Source organism: Sapajus apella, unplaced genomic scaffold, assembly GCF_009761245.1.
Source record: "Sapajus apella isolate SASKATOON/1434 unplaced genomic scaffold, GSC_monkey_1.0 scaffold16, whole genome shotgun sequence".
NCBI classification, from domain to species: Eukaryota; Metazoa; Chordata; class Mammalia; order Primates; family Cebidae; genus Sapajus; species Sapajus apella.
Genome location: NW_022436956.1, coordinates 18,247,446 through 18,266,874, shown reverse-complemented (window position 1 = coordinate 18,266,874; position 19,429 = coordinate 18,247,446). Strand labels below are relative to the sequence as shown.

General features: G+C 38.3%; 1 protein-coding gene across 8 annotated transcripts in view; it reads right to left on the bottom strand.

Annotated features, from left to right (window-relative positions):
- SIK3 (SIK family kinase 3) overlaps positions 1 to 19,429 on the bottom strand; it is a 242,828-nt gene that overhangs the window by 86,997 nt on the left and 136,402 nt on the right. For all 8 annotated transcript variants that reach the window (XM_032285432.1, XM_032285431.1, XM_032285435.1 and 5 more), the window contains exon 3: positions 18,983 to 19,046. In XM_032285432.1, the coding sequence (XP_032141323.1) occupies positions 18,983 to 19,046 (64 nt within the window). The remainder of the gene's footprint in view (positions 1 to 18,982; positions 19,047 to 19,429) is intronic.

Here is a 19,429-nt window from a genome sequence, read left to right as displayed (position 1 = left end):
ACGCCCAGCTAATTTTGTATTTTTAGTAGAGACGGGGTTTCACCATGTTGGTCAGGCTGGTCTCAAACTCCTTACCTCAAGTGATCCGCCCACCTCGGTCTCCCAAAGTGCTGGGATTACAGGCGTGAGCCAATGTGTTCGGCCTGAACTAACATTCTCTTTATCTTCCTACTGTAACCTAGTCCTCCTCCTGAATCCCTATTACAATCATCTAGCTGTCCATGAAAGGAACTTTGGAATCATCTTCAACACCTCTTTCTTCCTCACTCCTAACATCCAATTACTTACATTTAACTTACATTTAAAGTTTTCAACTGACATTTAAACAGTATGCCTCCTGTTTAAATGTAGTGTTTCATCTTCATCCTTCATCTTTCCCTTTCTGTGCATTATCCTTTATGCCGTTACCAGTTATTCTAACACATTTCTTTGGTCATGCCATTCACTTACTTAGAACTTTTCAACAAAATCTCATAGCCTACAATATATAGTTCTAATTCATAAACAGGGTTCACCTGCATGTGTACTTGCTGTTTCACCAAGATGCTCGGGCTTTTGCTTCTTGCTGGAATGCCTGTCTCCCATTCTCATCCCCATCCCCACCTGAACTCCGGAATTCAAGGTTATCCTTTAAAATCCAGCTTAAAGGTTGTTTCTCTGAAGCTAACCCTAACCTACTCACCCGCCCTAGAAAAACTCCTCCCTAATTTGTGTTTAATGACATTTAGTCTATCTGCCTATACGACATCAGTGAACAACTATATTACAGTAATTTCTTATCCTGTGTGTCTTCCCTTCTCGCCCAGGGATTTTTGGTCCATGGATGGGTTTCTATCCATGAAGCACTGCAAGATTTAGAAAAATATGCACAGTATGTTTCTGTTTGTGTAGGAAGGAAGGGAAAATACAAACATGCATGTGCATGTATCTGTGTGTGTTTGTTTAGATTTTCCAAAAGGAATAATGTTACGTAAATGGTTACTTATTAAAAAGGTGTGGAAGCCAGACATATGAATGCACCCTGTTTTGTAGCTTTAACTTTGGAAACAAATAATGTCTTATATAACTGAAACAATTCAGAATTGAATCAAACAGAAGAAACAGTTCTAAAAATTGAAAGCAACCTGTAAAAAATCAGCAGATTCATGGTACATAATACCTAACTGTGCATACATAAAGTTAAGGTATTTTGCTAGAACAGCCCAAACAGTAAGACAATTCTTCATGGAACCTATCCTAAGAACAAAAAGAACCACAGGTCTCCTCATTATACGTAATACGACTGGTATTGCTTTCAATCAGTCAGTCTCTCCCCTCACTCACATCAATAATGTGATTATGTTAAAGTTATCTGGAACCACAATTTTCAACATAGGAGAAAGGAGAAATAAAGATATAATATTTAAGAAATTAAGTAAAAATGCTGAAATCTTACATTTTAATTGAATGTTAGTATAAACTCATGTTTCATTTTCCTCCCTATTAAAAAATATATATTTCATAGCTCTGTCCCCTCCTCTAAGCAATAATAACCAAGTACTGTAGCACTAACGAGCATCCCTGGGGCCCATATTCTGGTCTTTAAATGCTATTTTCCATTTAAAGAAACCAGAGTTGGCCAGGCACAGTGGCTCATGCCTGTAATCCCAGCACCCTGGGAGGCCAAGACGAGCAGATCATTTGAGGCCAGGAGTTCAAGAACAGCCTGGCCAACATAGTGAAACCTGTTTCTACTAAAAATACAAAATTTAGTCAGGTGTGGTGGTGTGCGCCTATAGTCCCAGCTACTCAGGAGGCTGAGGCAGGAGAATCGCTTGAACACGGGAGGCGGAGGTTGCAGTGAGCCAAGATCACACCACTAAACCCCAGCCTGGACAACAGAGCGAGACTCTGTATCAAAAAAAGAAAAGAAAAAAACCCAGAGTTGCTAGGGGAAATGTTTGATTCCAGGTCTGGGACAGGAAATGTTCAAGATAAGCATAGGACATCTTGCCTAAAAGCAACGAAAATATCATACTATTGAGATTACATCAAAAGGACACAGGAGTCAGCCTGAAGAGGCTCCCATTGGCTAAGTGAAATAATTTCAGCATCAAAAGAAGAATGACTCAATGGACTGAAGCACATCAAATATACTAAAATCCATAATTGCGTAATTATATTATAAAATAGAAAACCAACTTCCTTAGTCTCCACTGGAGATTGCTAAAGAACCAATTCATTATTCTAAAAACTGATACATAAAGGAAAAAAGGAATCAAGCATTTATCTTGTCATTACCATAGTTTCTAAGTAGTTTATAAGGCAAAGTTCTTTATAGAAGAACAATAACTCATAAATGTAGAAAGAATGAAAGAATTCAAATAATCACCATTTTGCAACTTTTAAAAATTTTGGAGATGGGGTCTCGCTCTGTCACCCAGGCTGGAGTGCAATGGCGCAGTCTTGGCTCACTGCAACCTCCGCCTCTTGGGTTCAAGTGATTCTCCTGCCTCAGCCTCCCGAGTATCTGGGACTACCAGTGCATGCCACCCAGCTAATTTTTGTATTTTTAGTAGAGAAGGGGTTTCACCGTGTTGGCCAGGCTGGTCTGAAACTCCTGACCTTGTGAGTCCCTCCTCCTCGGCTTCCCAAAGTGTTATGATTACAGGCGTGAGCCACAGGTCTTGCAACTTCTAATGAAATAACTAAGTAACTAAATGACAGGAGTAGGTAAAACATTAGGCAAAAGATTGAAGGGAAACTTTATAATTATAAAGATCATTTTTGTGAACAATAACTAAACCTGCAGATTATTGTAAATATCACTAAAAGTGGGAAAATCAGATATTATACAACTCCTGAAGTGATGCAATAAAAAACTATGAAGTACTCCTGCTTCCCCTCTAAAAACTGAACTAATCAAATTCCTAAATATAACTTGCACTTTCCAAGAAACAGTGAACTAGAAGAACATGCTGAATGACACAATAAAGATATGATCAGCCAAATTCCAAATGTGGGAAAAATTTTAAGACAATCCAGTTTCTTACATAAATAGATAGCATAGAAAAAAAGTAGATGTTGGTAGGGGAGGGATGAGGTTACAGATCATTTAAAAATTTAGATTATAAAAAATTCAAGACACTTCAATTCAATGGATGTATGGATTTTTTGCATCTTAAGTTGTACAAGCTATAAGGAGATGTTTTCAGACATCTGCAGAAAGCCTAAACATGCCCTGGCTATTACATGATAGTAAGGAATTACTGTTAATGCTATTGTATCAAAGAATGGTATTGCAGACTTTAGTTTCGATTACTAAGGAACAGCTGATATTGCATTTACCTACTATAGAAGCTGAACTCTTTGTAGACACTGGATAATAACAAACACAGGGTTATGATTTTTCAGAGAAAGTAACTGTTAATATAGGAGCCAGGCAAAAATATTCCTTTAAGATTTTTTTTGTTTGTTTTTGGAAACGGAGTCTCACTCTGTCGTCCAGGCTGGAGTGCAGCGGTGCGATCTCAGCTCACTGCAACCTCTGCCTCCCAGATTCAAGTGATTCTTGTGCCTCAGCCTCCCAAGCAGGTGGGACGACAGGCGTGTGCCACCATGCCCAGCTAATCTTTGTATTTTTTAGTAGAGGCGGGGTTTCAACATGTTGGCCAGGCTGGTCTTAAACACTTGGCCTCAAGTGATCTGCCCATCTCAGCCTCCCGAAGTGCTGGGATTACAGGAGTGAGCCACCATGCCCAGCGCTTTGGGATTTATATATAACCAATACAGCAAAAATAATTTGGTCTGTTCTCTGGAGCTCTTATTTTTCTGTCATGGTAGAAATGGCCGGGTGATCAGACTATAAATGAATGTTTTACTGTAAAGTGAGGTCAAAGCACAGGTGGCTTCCTCACACATCTTGAGCCAGTTACAAATATAAATGCTGGTTACAGACCCACTCCTGCCAGCTTGCCTTCTTCATGCCTCTCTCCACTGGCACACCCCTGGCGGGGCATTAAAAAAAAAAAGAAGAAAAAAAAAAGAAATGTTAGTCATATCTGATATTAAGAAAACAGAACAAAAAAATGAAAAATAATAAATTGGAAATTAATTAGGGAATTAAATGCAAGTCGATTATTTTGATTCAGAGTGCCTAAAGTTCGGTGGCATGGTTACTCACTTCTGTTAGGAAAGCCTTAGAAAATAGCTAAATTTTTAACAATCAAAGGAGTAAATAACTTGGTGGGAAAATGGTAGTATAGTTGTGAAGACATAAAGAATGCTGAGGATTAAATAAAAGCATGTTTAAAAAAAAAAAAAAGCCACAACAAACCAGTACATAGTAGTGTGTTCAAAAAACGAGTTGGTGGTTCTTGAACTTCCAGGCAGTCACAAGGTAAATTAACTTATGTGAAACACTTAACACAGTATCTTGTACACAATGGTTATGCAAGTTAGTCTTTCTGATCCTCTGTCCTAATAGTTTCTGAGTGACCCATGGCATAAATGAATGGCTTTGTGAGAAGTTCAGAGTTCCACACATGTTGGCACCATTAAGAAATGTTATTTTTAAGACACTGAGAATGTTCACAATAAATCATAAACGTTTCAACAGACTGCTCTTAAATTACTCATTTGTTTTAAATGCCCATGAGTTCTGCCTGGTATTCAGGAAACTTGACTTGATAAAGTGCTGGATTTATGACTTCACGGTCTCAAATAGGAAGTTTGGGGATATATATCTAAAGATATCACAGTGTGGAAGTTTTAAATTGTAAGTTTAGTGGTTTACAAAACTAACCAGTTTCTCAATTCTGTTTGTAACATTGAAAAAAACCCACATTGTCATCACTGCTCCTTCAAAATATAAAGCTGAATAGTTTGCAAAAACAAACCTGATAAGTCACTTGAATTAGTAACAAATACTCATTAAATAACCAATTACTAAGTCTATTTATTGCACTGCTTAGAATTCATCATCTTCAATATGTCTTTCTCTATAAAGTTACCCCCAAAAACGGTGCTTTTCCCATGTCAAAAACTCATTTAACTAAAATATGCTATAAAATAACATGCAAATTCCATGCTTGACTTGGTTATATTTCATTCTGACACAATGAAATACATTTAGTGAATGCCTACTATATGTTAGACACTGCATTAAACAAGGAAGACACAGATGAATAAAACTTAAATGCCATAATCAGCAATCTAGTAATATTCTTTCATTCAGTTAGTATATTATTCAACTTATCAATAAATATTTATGGAACATGCATTCTCTGTGGGCACTACTTTAAGTATTAAAGATTTAGCAGGAAACAAAAATCACAAAGTTTTTAATGGCACGTAAATTTTACTGACTCAAGACAGTAAATAAACAAATAAATATATGTCAGTTCGTGATAAGAACCAAAAAGAAAAGTAAAGCAAGACAGAGGCTACAGAGCAGTGGGCCAGTAGGAAGAGTGAGATTTCAGACAGCATGGTGAGCAAAGACCTCTCCAATGAGATAACATTTGATTAAGAGACTTGAAGGAAACAGGAGAGACAGCCATGTGGACATGTGAGAAAAGGAGAATTCAGGAAGAAGAAATAGAATATATGAAGGTCTTAAAGTGGGAGTACAGCAAAGGATTTAATGAAGAAGAAAGAGATGCCAATGAGAGAAGCAGAGTGCGAGGAGCTGTGGTGAGAGACTGCTGGAGACCAGATTATATAGTCTTACAGGCCACAGTAGGAATTATAAATGTATTCCAAATAGATGGGGAAGCCAATGGAAGTAGCTGAGTGGTAAGATCCCACTTGAATTTTAAAAGAATCCTTCCAGCTATAATAGGGGGTTCAGGGCAGATTCAGAGAGACTACTTAAAGGCTACTGCAGTGAAGACATGATTGTGGCTTACACCAGACTGGTATTGATGGAGGTGGTGATAAGTGATTGAATTCAGCATATACAATCTTCCCTCTCTATCTGTGGGTACCATATGCATGGATTCAATCAACCCCCTTGGAAAATAGTCAAGGAAAAAGAAATGGATGGTTGCATCTGTACTAAACATGTATAGACTTTTTTCTTGTCATTATTCCCTAAACAATATGGTGTAAAACTATTTATATAGCATTTACATTGTATTAGGTTTTATGAGTAATCTGAAGATTATTTAAAGTATATAGGAGGATGCGCATAAGTTATATACAAATACTTCACCACTTCTAAGGGACTTGAACATCTGTGGATTTTGGTATCCAAGAGGGTCCTGAAACCAATCTCCTACAGATACCAAAGAAGAACTATATTCTGAAAGTAATCTCAGCAAAATCTACAGACAGGTTTGACATAGGTATGGGAGGAAAAAAAAGGAAATCAAATCAAATATAATTCCTGTAAGATTGTGGTGTGAGTAACTTGATGAATGAATCTGCCCTTATTGAGAGGGGGAAGACGGATGAAAAGAGAAAGTTGGTAAGTAGGAATCAAGTGTTCAGTTTTGCTAATGTTAAAAGTGCTATGAGATACTCAAGTGCAGATGTGCAGGAAACAGCTGGACATACAAGCTAGACTTCAGAGGAGCTGTCACAATGCACGATGAAGATTGAAAATTTGGGAGTCAACAGCTTAATGGATCATATAATCAAATAGGGAGTAGATAGACATAGAGAAGAAAAGATGTCCAAGGACTGAAGCCAGGAACATTCCAAAATTTAGACGTAAGAAAGATGAGGGAGATCTGGCAGAACTATCAGTAGAAAAGTGGTAGGTGAAGGAACTAGAGTCTAGATTACCAGTAAAAGAGACTTAGAAATGAAAAAAAATTATTTCAAAAAGTGCTATAAAGAGATACATTCAAAGTGAAAAAGAAAAAGGCAATTAGCTATCTGGCAAAATCAGAGCAGCATTCACAGAGGGAATGACATTTGAGATGGGTCACAAAAGTTATGGAGGGACAAAGGACAAAGAAGGGCAGCAGGCCTTTAATATCTGAGCCGACACGTCCTATTAATAATCACCTTTCCGATGAACTCCTCTAAGACTATCAATTCCTTTACAGACCTCTTGGAGAAAAAAGGGACAATGTTCCACCAGGGATTAGGAAGTAACATAATCTCTTCAAGGTCTCCACTAACAGTATTACACCAAGTTCTTGGGCAGCTGGTATACTCCCTTTCTGCCTCTCTTGCCTTCACATTCATCAAAGACACTGACTGAAACCTAGTTTGTAGTCTACTGCGCCCTCCACTCAGATTCCGCCATCACCTAGGCAATGTAAACATCAATCAGCTTATTTGACGGTTAACCTTCTTTCTCTCCAGTGACCTAAAACTCTATCAATGTGCAGCAACTATTCCTATAGCCACATCTTGGACTCGTCTTTGCTTGACATTATTTTACCTCTGAAATTCTAAACTTCCCCCTCTCTTATCATAACCTTCTACATTAGCACTATCAAGTAAAATACAATGTGTGCCATTTATATAAGATTTTCTAATCATCACATTTAAAAAAAAAAAAAAGTACCCATTTTGAAAATCAGTAACTTACTTTAACCCAATACATCAAAAGATCATTTCAGAATGTAATCAATAAAAATAATAGCAATAAGCCGGGCATGGTGGCGTATGCCTGTAATCTCAGCACTTTGGGAGGCCAAAGCAGGCAGATTACCTGAGGTCGGGAGTTCAAGATTAGCCTGACCAACATGGAGAAACCCTGTCTCAACTGAATATAGAAAATTAGCCGGGCATGGTGGTGCATGCCTGTAATCCCAGCTACTCGGGAGGCTGAGGCAGGAGAATCACTTGAACCCGGGAGGCAGAGGTTGTGGTGAGCTGAGATTGCACCATTGCACTCCAGCCTGGGCAACAAGAGCAAAACTCTATCCTGATAATAATAATAATAATAATAGCAATGAGATAGGGTACCTTCTTTTTTTCATACTAAGTCTTCAGAATCCACTGTGTATTTTATATTTACAGCATATGGCAACTAAAATGCCAAGGTGTAATATAGTTTTATCAAAATAAGAGTTTTGTTTAACAGAAAAATATTTTAGACTCTGCACAGTGAAGAACGTGGCCTTGCCCAAAAGAAGGCCTGGCCTTCCCTTAGCTTCTGGGAAGCAATCTCTGGGTTCTTGGAATGTTATTTCTGCTAGTAGTGTCTCTGTTTGTCTGGGAGCCTTGGGTCATGACAGAAAGTCTAACAACCTGATTTAGGCTGGGATTCGCCATACCCATATAGTTTCAGGGTAGAGATTAGATATACATTGCTGGCTACACAACAGTGTGACTTGATGTGTGGGCTTTGGGTCATAAGCATCAGTTGACCTGGACATACAGATCAATCATGTGAGCAATCAATCAATCAGTCTTATGTAAAATAAAAACACTGAACACAGAGGCTCAGCTGAGCTTTCTGGACAGGTAGTGCTCTGTACACAATGTAACACATCAGTACCAGGAGTGTAACACATCTTGCATCCACACGGAAAGGGTAACAAAAGCTCTGCATTTGGTACTTCTCCTGGACTCTGTGCTTCCTTCCCTGGCTATTTTAATCTGTATCCTTTCCCTGTAATAAACAAAACTGAGAGTATATTAGCTTTCAGTGAATTTTGTGAATCCTTCTAGCCATTTATCAAACTTAACTGGTTTGGGCAATTTCTCGAACTTGTAGTTGACAGCAGAGTGAGCGGTGATCTTGGAGACTGTGCTCTCTAAGTTGGTATTTGGCAGACTCTCATAGTCGACCTAAAACTCTTATATAATACCTCAGTTTGTAAATTAAATTCAAAACTCAGTTCCTCAGCTGCACTAGCTACATTTCAAATGCATAATAGCAACATGTGGGACAGTGTAACTTATCGTGCTGGGCAGTGTAGTTTTAGACTTTCATCTCTCCAACCTTCTTATGCCCAACACACTTGCTTTTCAACTTCATCTAGACTTGTAGATCTATGAATTCTTTTTAAATCACGGAGACAAGAGTTTCGCTATGTTGCCTAGGCTGGTCTCAAATTCCTGGGCTCCAGTGATCTGCCCGCCTGATCCTTCCAAAGTGCTGAGATTATAGGTGTGACCCACCATGCCCAGCCAGCTTTAAAAGTTCTTATTTAAAATCATTCATCCTGGTCTCTCACTTGCCTCCCTAACCCCACTTCAGCCTAAGCCCAAAGGCTCACACTTTAATGACATTACCACTAGTGGCCTCAAAACCCTTGTCAAGTGTCACCTCTTCATTTGCACATGTCTTGTAAACTCCAAACATGGGATCAGTCCAATTGTCTGTCTTATCCAATTTACGCACAGGTAGTTGAGAATTGGTGGTAGGGAAAAAAAAACATCACTGAATTCTGTATAGTGGAATAACAAGCTAACTGTTTCCTATCCCTAGGGCCTTTAATCAACGCTTTCACTATTCTTAATCACCCCCCTCTCATTCCTCCCTGCAGCTAATTTCACTTTCTCCATGATGATCCAGGTCTCTACCCTCTCACCCTTAATTCACCTGATAACATAATCTGCTACTCTAAATAGAAAATTACATGGAAAGCATGAAACATCTTTTTCACATTCTTCTACCCAAAAAATTACCTACACCCACATGCATCCTTTCCTTCTATCCTTCTTGATGTGCAAGGTTAATTCCTTACAATTATGCTCATACCTCAACCATCTCTAGTTCCTCATTGATCTTGCTTTAGAGACTGTTTTCCATATCAATTATTGTCAAACTCATCTTCTTCACTACTGCATCTTCAACCTCAACCTGTAATCAAGTCTCATATTTAAACAAATCAAAATAAAACAAACCCCTCCTTGTTTCTTGTCAAGTATCAAGAGGGTCTGAGATCTAGCCATTTTTGCAAGCTAATAATTCAACCTGCCGCAATTATATGGATGATGGCAGAAGATAGGCAACCCCTAGGTTAGAGACAAAGGACTTTGTTACTTAGGGCACAGAAAGCAGCATGAGCGTCAAGGTATTTGCTTCAGTTTCCTAAGCCCTAATGTTCACATGGCACTGCAAAGAGGACGCCTGCACACACAGTTGGGTGCATTACGGGAGAACAGAGCTTGGAGTTTTGGGAATCTTTCACAATGGGCAATAAACAGACCTATCTTTGAGCTGTAGAGGGAGATAGTATCTCTATCTTTCAAGGCTGCTAACTATATAAACATCCTTAAGAAAACAGTCTACAACAAAGGCAGTCAGTGCCTTCCTCATTAAGAAATGTGAGATACTCATGGAGAATTCTCTCCCAACAACCCTGTTTCCTATATAAACTACTGTCTTCTCCCTTCTTTCCTTCAGAGCTATGCTTCTCAAAATAGCACCCAATGCCTCTGCTTCTTTAACATCTGTCTCCACCTTTGCCATTTTATTAATATTTCTCTAGCTAAAGTCAAAATGGTATCCTGGTTGCAAATTGCTAGTCTTTATTTGGCCTCTTGTAGCATCTGAACACTTGACTGTTTGCTTCTAAAGCTCTTAGTTTTCACTTCCACATATATTCAACTTCTGATTCTTCTATTGTTGGGACTATTCATTGTTCATATCTTTTGCTGGGCCTCCTTTCTCTGACTGCTGTGAACATGTTGTAGCATGTTCTCTGATTTTTCCCTTCACTCCCTCTTCTGATTCTGCTCTATGCTGTCCTTGAATGATCTCATACACTCCCTCAATGTCTGGGCTTTGGGTCATCACTATCAGTTGACCTGGAGATAAACCATGTGGGCAACCAATCAATCAGACATATGTAAAGCCACCCATATGTTAGTGACTATCAATGTTTTATATTCAGCCAAGCTCATCCTAAACTCCAAAACTATATCCTGAATATTTCTATATATCCCTAGCTGAATATCCCACAATAAAATGCTATATGCCATTCCCATTCCCCATCCATATATCCCACCAAATTTTTCATTTCCCTCTTTAAGCCTTCTATTCCTCCTCTAATTTCCTATCTCTGATGACAACACTATGATCAATCCAATAACCGAAGAAGAGAAATGGAGAGTTACCCTAGACAAGGGAAAGGGAAACTATAGCCCACGGGTCAAATTCAGTCTACTCTCTGATTCTTTGAAATGTATTTAAATACAATTCACATGCCCTAAGTTTGCCATTTTAAAGGGCAGAATTTGGTGGTTTTAGCACATTCACAGAGTGCTGCCTCTTTTGGTAAATAAGCCTTCACTTTTTTCTTTCTTTCTTTCTTTCTTTTTAAAGACAGGGTCTCACTCCGTATCCCAGGCTGCAGTGCAGTGGCACGATCTTGGCTCACTGTAACTTCCGCCTCCCAGGTTCAAGCGATTCTCCTCTCAAGGAGCTGGGATTACAGGCGCCTGCCACCACACCTGGCTAGCTTATGTATTTTTAGTAGAGACAGGGTTTCACCACATTCGCCAGGCTGGTCTCAAACTCCTTACCTCAAGTGACCCACAGGCCTCAGCTGCCCAAAGTGCTAGGATTACAGGTGTGAGCCACCACACCCAGCCTATCCCAGCACTTTGCAAGGCCAAAGCAGGTGGATCACTTGAGCCCAATATTTGAACAACCCAAATCCAAAACTCCGAAATCCTAAATGTTCCAATGAGTATTTCCTTTAAGCACATGCAAGCCCTCAAACAGTTCTAGATTTTTTTTAGCATTTTAGGTTTCAAATTTTTGGATTTGGGGTGTTCTATCACCTTCTTCAATTTCCTTTGGCAGCTATTCCAAAATATTTCAGCACACAAATAGTTTTCAAAATTGTCAAAAAATAGTACAGTCATGAACTGCCTAATGCCATTCTGATCAATGCCAGACTGCATACATGACAATGATATTCTTATAAATATGATTATAATAAACCTGAAAAGTTCCTATTGTCTAGTGAAGTCATAGCTGTTGTCACACCATGGTACAGTTGTTTTTAAAAATATATAAATTTAGTATAGCCTAAGTTTACCACATTTATAGTCTACAGTAGTGTACAGTAATGTCCTAGGCCTTCACATCCACTCAGCACTCACTCACTAACTCACCCAGAGGAACTTCCAGTCCTACATGCTCCATTCATGGTAAGTGTCCAATACAGCTATACTGTTCACGATCCTTCACACCATATTTTTACTGTATTTTTCTTTAACATACCATAATGTTTTTTAGAAAACTGGTATAATACATCACATATTAAACCAATCCTGGACTATGATTTACCCCCTGGAGATTGTTATTGTCATTGATGGGGTTTTTTTTTTTTTCTGTTTTTTAGTAACCTTCCAGCAAATTATTTTAGAATCTAACTTCTCATGGTGTGCCACTGTTGATTTCTCTGCTAAATTGTTGTTTAAATTCTTCTTTTTATTTTTTACCCTGGCTTCCCTGAAGTCATCCCCATGTCTACACAGCTAAGTAGTCAAGCCAGGTGGCCACTCATCCTCTGCTGAAGAGTCTGCTCAATTCTCAAATGGTTTGCTGTGCAGTTTCCTAATAGGTCTTGGGGTATGCCCCATCCCAATCCTTCCTCCAGAATGTATGATAATAGTTCAGGGTAAAATTCAGTTCCTTACTCACTCACTCACTCTTTCATTCATTAATTCAACAAACATTTACTGATCATTTCCAGCAGTAAGTATTTCAGTTCAACAGTAAGAACTAGAGAGCAAAAATAGACATGGGGATACATGGTGGGCAAAACAGACATGGTCCCTAAACTTGTGAAGTTTGATGTCTAGTGTGACAGAGATACCATTAAATAATTACAAAATTAAATATAAACTATAACTGATATAAATGCTATTAAGAAAGAATATAGTACAAGAAGAGGGTACAAAGGGGAGTCTGGCCAAGTCAAATAAGTCACATAAAGTCCTTCACTATTGACCCTTCCCTCTATTACATACACCCTGTATTTAACCATAGTAAACCTCTTAAGGAATATGGAATATGCCAGGCTATCTCTCATCTCCAAATATGTTGAACATGCTACAGCATGTCGGAAATACCTTGCTCTCCATAGTTTTACATTACTCCTTTGAATCCTTCATACCACATGTGATGTTCAGATAGGTCACTTGATTTCATTGAGGCTGGTCAGATCCTCCATCATATAAGTGCTTTTCCCCTTTATAAATGATTAGGATTTTATGGGGAGATAGTATGAAATTGTGCCAATATCCTGTCCTCATCTGTATTAGTTTAGTAGGGGTGCCGTAACAAATTATCACAAATTAGATAGCTTAAAACATGTTAAAATTTCTTCACTCACAGTACTGGAAGCAAGGCCTGCCTTACAAGAGCTCCTGAAAGAAGCACTAAACATAGAAAGGAACAACCAGTACCAGCCACTCCAAAAATGTACCAAATGGTAAAGACCATCAACACCATGAAGAAACTACATCAACTAATGGGCAAAACAACCAACTAGCATCAAAAAGGCAGGATCAAATTCACACATAATAATATTAACTTTAAATGTAAATGGGCTAAATGCCCCAATCAAAAGACATGGACTGGCAAATTGGATTAAAAAGTCAAAACCCATCAGTGTGCTGTATCCAGGAAACCCATCTCACATGCAAGGACACACATAAGCTCAAAATAAAGGGAGGGAGGAAGATTTACCTAGCAAACAGAGAGCAAAAAAAAGCAGGAGTTGCAATCCTAGTCTCTGACAAAATGGACTTTAAACCAACAAAGATAAAAGAGACAAAGAAGGGCATTACATAATGGTAAAAGGATCAATGCATCAAGAAGAACTAACAATCCTAATTATATACACACCCAATACAGGGGCACCCAGATACATGAAGCAAGTTCTTAACAACCTACAAAGAGACTTAGATCTCCCACACAATAATAGTGGGAGACTTTAACACTCCACTGTCAATATTAGACAGATCAACAAGACAGAAAATTAACAAGGATATCCAGGACTTGAACCCAGATCTGGATCAAGCAAACCTAATAGACATCTACAGAACTCTCCACCCCAAATCCACAGAATACACATTCTTCTCAGCACCACATCACTCCTATTCTAAAACTGACCACATAATTGGAAGTAAATCACTCCTCAGCAAGTGCAAAAGAACGGAAATCATAACAAAGAGTCTCTCAGACCACAGTGCAATCAAATTAGAACTCAGAATTCAGAAACTAACTCAGAACCACACAACTTCATGGAAACTGAACAACCGGCTCTTGAATGCTGACTGAATAAATAATGAAATGAAGGCAGAAATAAAGATGGTCTTCAAAACCAATGAGAACGAAGACACAAAGTACCAGAATCTCTGTGACACATTTAAAGCAGTGTCTAGAGGAAAATTTATAGCAATAAATGCCCACATGAGAAGCAAGGAAAGATCTAAAATTGACACACTATCATCAAAATTGAAAGAGCTAGAGGAGCAAGATCAAAAAAACTCAAAAACTAGCAGAAGACAAGAAATAACTAAGATCAGAGCAGAACTGAAGGAGATAGAGACACAAAAAACTCTTCAAAAAAATCAATAAATCCAGGAGCTGGTTTTTTGAAAAGATCAACAAAATACAGACCTCTAGCCAGATTAATAAAAAAGAAAAGAAAGAAGAATCAGAGGCAATAAAGAACGATAAAGGGGATATCACCACCAATACAGAAATACAAACTACCATCAGAGATTACTACAAACAACTATCTCTATGCACATAAACCAGTAAACCTGGAAGAAATGGATAAATTCCTGGACACTTGCACCCTCCCAAGCCTAACCCAGGAAGAAGTCAAAACCCTGAATAGACCAAAAACAAGGGCTGAAGTTGAGGCGGCAATTAAGAACCTACCAACCACAAAAAGCCCAGGTCCGGATGGGTTCACAGCCGAATTCTACCAGACATACAAAGAGGAGCTGGTACCACTTCTTCTGAAACTATTCCAAACAATCCAAAAAGAGAGACTTCTTCCCAAATCATTTTATGAGACCAACGCCATCCTGATACCAAAACCTGGCAGAGACTCAACAAAAAAAGAAAACTTCAGGTCAATATCCGTGACGAACATAGATGCAAAAATCTTCAATAAAATCCTGGCAAACTGACTGCAACAGAATATAAAAAGGCTTATCCATCACAATCAAGTAGGCTTCATCCCAGGGATGCAAGGTTGTTTCAGCATACGCAAGTCTATAGCGTAATTCACCACGTAAACAGAACCAAAGACAAAAACCACATGATTATCTCAATAGATGCAGAGAAAGCCTTTGACAACATTCAACAGCCTGTATGCTAAAAACTCTCAATAAACTATCCCCATCAAGCTACCTATGACCCTCTTCAAAGAACTAGAAAAAACCACCTTAAACTTCGTATGGAACCAAAGGAGAGTCTGCATAGCCAAGAAAAGTCTAAACAAAAAGAACAAGGCTGGAGGCATCACGCTACCTGACTTCAAACTATACTACAAGGCTACAGTAATCAAAACAACATGGTACTGGTACCAAAACAGAGATATAGACCAACGGAATAGAACAGAGCCCTCAGAGGCAACGCCAAACATCTAAAACCATCTGATCTTTGACAAACCTGGCAAAAACAAGCAATGGGGAAAGGACTCCCTGTTTAATAAATGGAACAGAACAGAGGCCCTGGAGGTAATGCCACACTTCTACAACCATCTGATCTTTGACAAACCTGACAAAAACAAGCAATGGGGAAAGGATTCCCTGTTTAATAAATGATGTTGGGAAAACTGGCTAGCCATGTGCAGAAAGCAGAAACTGGACCTCTTCCTGACACCTTACACTAAAATTAACTCCAGATGGATTAAAGATTTAAACATAAGACCTAACACCATAAAAACCCTAGAAGAAAACCTAGGCAAAACCATTCAGGACATAGGCATAGGCAAGGACTTCATGACTAAAACACCAAACACATTGGCAACAAAAACCAAAATAGACAAATGGGACATAATTAAACTCCAGAGCTTCTGTACAGCAAAAGAAACAATCATTAGAGTGAATCATCAACCAACAGAATGGGAAAAAATTTTTGCAATCTACCCATCTGACAAAGGGCTAATATCCAGAATCTACAAAGTACTAAAACAGATTGACAAGAAAAATACAAACAAACCCATTCAAAAGTGGGTGAAAGATATGAACAGACACTTTTCAAAAGAAGACATTTATGAGGCCAACAAACATGAAAAAATGCTCATCGTCACTGGTCATTAGAGAAATGCAAATCAAAACCACATTGAGATACCATCTCACGCCAGTTAGAATGGTGATCATTAAAAAATCTGGAGACAACAGATGCTGGAGAGGATGTGGAGAAATAGGAACACTTTTACACTATTGGTGGGAGTGTAAATTAGTTCAAACATGTGCAAGACAGTGGGGCGATTCCTCAAGGACCTAGAAATAGAAATTCCATTTGACCCAGCAATCCCATTACTGGGTATATATCCAAAGGATTATGAATCGTTCTATTATAAAGACACATGCACACGTATGTTCACTGCGGCACTGTTTACAATAGCAAACACCTGGAACCAATCCAAAGGCCCATCGATGACAGACCGGACAAGGAAAATGTGGCACATATACACCATGGAATACTATGCAGCCATAAAAAATGGTGAGTTTGTGTCCTTTGTAGGGACATGGATGAATGTGGAAACCATCATTCTCAGCAAACTGACACAAGAACAGAAAAACAATCACCACATTTTCTCACTCATAGGCAAGTGTTGAACAATGAGAACACATGGACACAGGGAGAGGAGTATCACATACTGGGGTCTGTTAGTGGGGAATAGGGGAGGGACAGTGGGGGGTAGGGAGGTTGGGGAGGGATTACATGAGGAGAAATGCCAGATATAGGTGATGGGGGGATGGAGGCAGCAAACCACATTGCCATGTAGGTATCTATGCAACAATCCTGCATGTTCTGCACATGTACCCCAGAACCTAAAGTGCAATAATAAAAAATATATAACATATATAATATATATCATATATAATACAGATATATATGTGATGACATGATCTTTTTTCTCCCCAAATTACCATTGTTTCTCTACCAATAAATGTCTTTCTATGAGATAAAATATCTAACAGGAAGTTCAAGAACTTGGGAAATGTTTGATTTTTTATAGAATAAAACTTGTAAAAAGGTGTCTTCCAGCCTGAGCAACACAGTGAGACCGCCCCCCAAACTCTACTAAAAATTTAGAAATTAGCCAGGTGTGGTAGCACACACATATAGTCTCAGCTACTCACTCAGCAGGCTGAGGCATGAGGATTGCTTCAGCCCAGGAGTTTGAGGCTGCAGTAAGCTAAGATTGCGCGCTATTGCATTCCAGCCTGGGCAACAGAGCAACACCTTGTCCAAAGAAAAAGCATTATCTAGATAATAAAATTTTCTATTTGCCTTTGTATATATTTGTGATCTTAATTAAGGCAGGGTTATCATAACATGTGCCTGGAATGTCAGACCGCAGTATAGTCTCCCAATAACATGACTGCTATTACTCTCTCTCCAAATATTCTCTCTCATGCTTTTACTTTCTGGTTCATACATTTCCATATAACTGTGCCCTCCGGGAAGACTACCTTGATCTCCAAAAGTTAACCAAACTGCCCTCTGCATACTATTCTCTACTATACCGAGTTTTACAGTTTCCGTTCTCATCTTCAAAGTAATATGTTGATTTCCCTGACTATTTCCATCAGATTTCTCCACAGAAAGGAAAACCAGGGTCTTAACTGAGTCAGTATCTCCAAGGAACTGACTGGCATATAATTATCCTACATAATGAAGGGCTACCATACCTTCTTGACAAACAATGTTATTCTTCAAATCTTGTAATGCTTTCATTTCTTTGAAATAAAGTATCCCCTCCCACACTATATTGATTATAAATTTTATTCTATCACCATTAGCTTTACCATAAACTAATCATATATACAAAGCCAATTAAGAAACAATGATACCTGTTTTAAAAAGGACTAGCACTTATCCTAAAGATACTGTGACACAAAAAACATTAGATCGCTAGGGAAGCTTTCAAATGCGCATACATACACACACACACACACACACACCCCGATATAGCCACGAGTGACTAGTCATTAATAAGAAGATTCCATTTTACAAGTGATTCCATGCTTTTAAATACATTTTATCGGCATGCAGGAAGGAGCAAATGTTTAATTTTTTTTTTAATTTAAATTGTGTTCATATTTATAAATTGTTTAAAAATAAATTAGACAAACCTAAAGTATATAAACAAACTTTTCTCTGTAGTTAGTTGCCAAAAGAAAAAATAAAAGACACATCAATTTAGAATTGGAAATTTACCCTTTAACTCTACTTGGCTCTATTTATCACTGTTATTAAAAAAAAAATTTTGTCAGTTTTTGCCACCTTAAAAATCAGATTTGTCAGTAACAAAGTCTCCTGCTTATTTGACATTGTGCTGAAGCTAAGTGTGAGAGGAAAAAATAGTCACTGAAGGCACAACCCCCAAAATTACAAGAATCACTGAGGGGAACTATGAACACATGGTAAATAATACAGTTACATGTTACACTTTAACGAAGTTTCAGGAATTCATTCAGGTGAGATTGTTTGCTCCAAGTGGCTCTTTCTCACACAACAGAGGCCTGCACACATGTGGGAGTTCTGTCGCACTTGCTAACCTCAGTCAGAACCTGCTAACAGGAAAGACCCTCAGTCCCATGTTCAGAAAGGATGCTTGTTTTTGGAGATCTTTAATCTCAACTGTCAGCACCGGATTGAAATAAACAAAACACCTTTGCTAAGGAAACAAATGTGTTGAAGGGATTTTACTAGATTAACCGAAACAAATTAAAATGACTTTGTTGTTGATAGAAAATGACAGGACTGAAGAACAGCACCAAGTGACAGCTGCTCAAGGGACAAAGGCACTGGACAGCTATTTTAGGTTTGCCATAGGGTGCTCAATAGCTGCTTAAAGAATGCAATAAATGTACTTACCAAATATTTCCCCTCCACTAGCATATTCTGTCACCAGATAAATCATCCGTTCTGTCTCCATAACCTGGTGCAAAGGCAGGAAAGTGACAGACAGTGACACAAATGACAGGCTGATACAGGAAGAGAAACTAATGACTCCTCTTTTCTCATTTGAAATATTAATAACCACTATGGATTAAAGGAAATTTAAAACATTTTGAAGGAAACAAATATAATCGTTATTAAGAAGGGAAAAATAGATACTCTTCCAAGTTCTTAAAAGTAGGAAACATTCATTGCTTGAAAGAGAGCCTTCTGATGTTCCATGAGGTCTCTGCACTCTCTTAAGCTCCATAAAACTGACAGGCAAAGAAGTTGCCAAGAACCAAAACTTAAAACTTCAGATTCAACATCAAGCACTTGACGCACAAAAATCTCCCATCAAAAAAAAAAAAAAAAAAAAAAAAA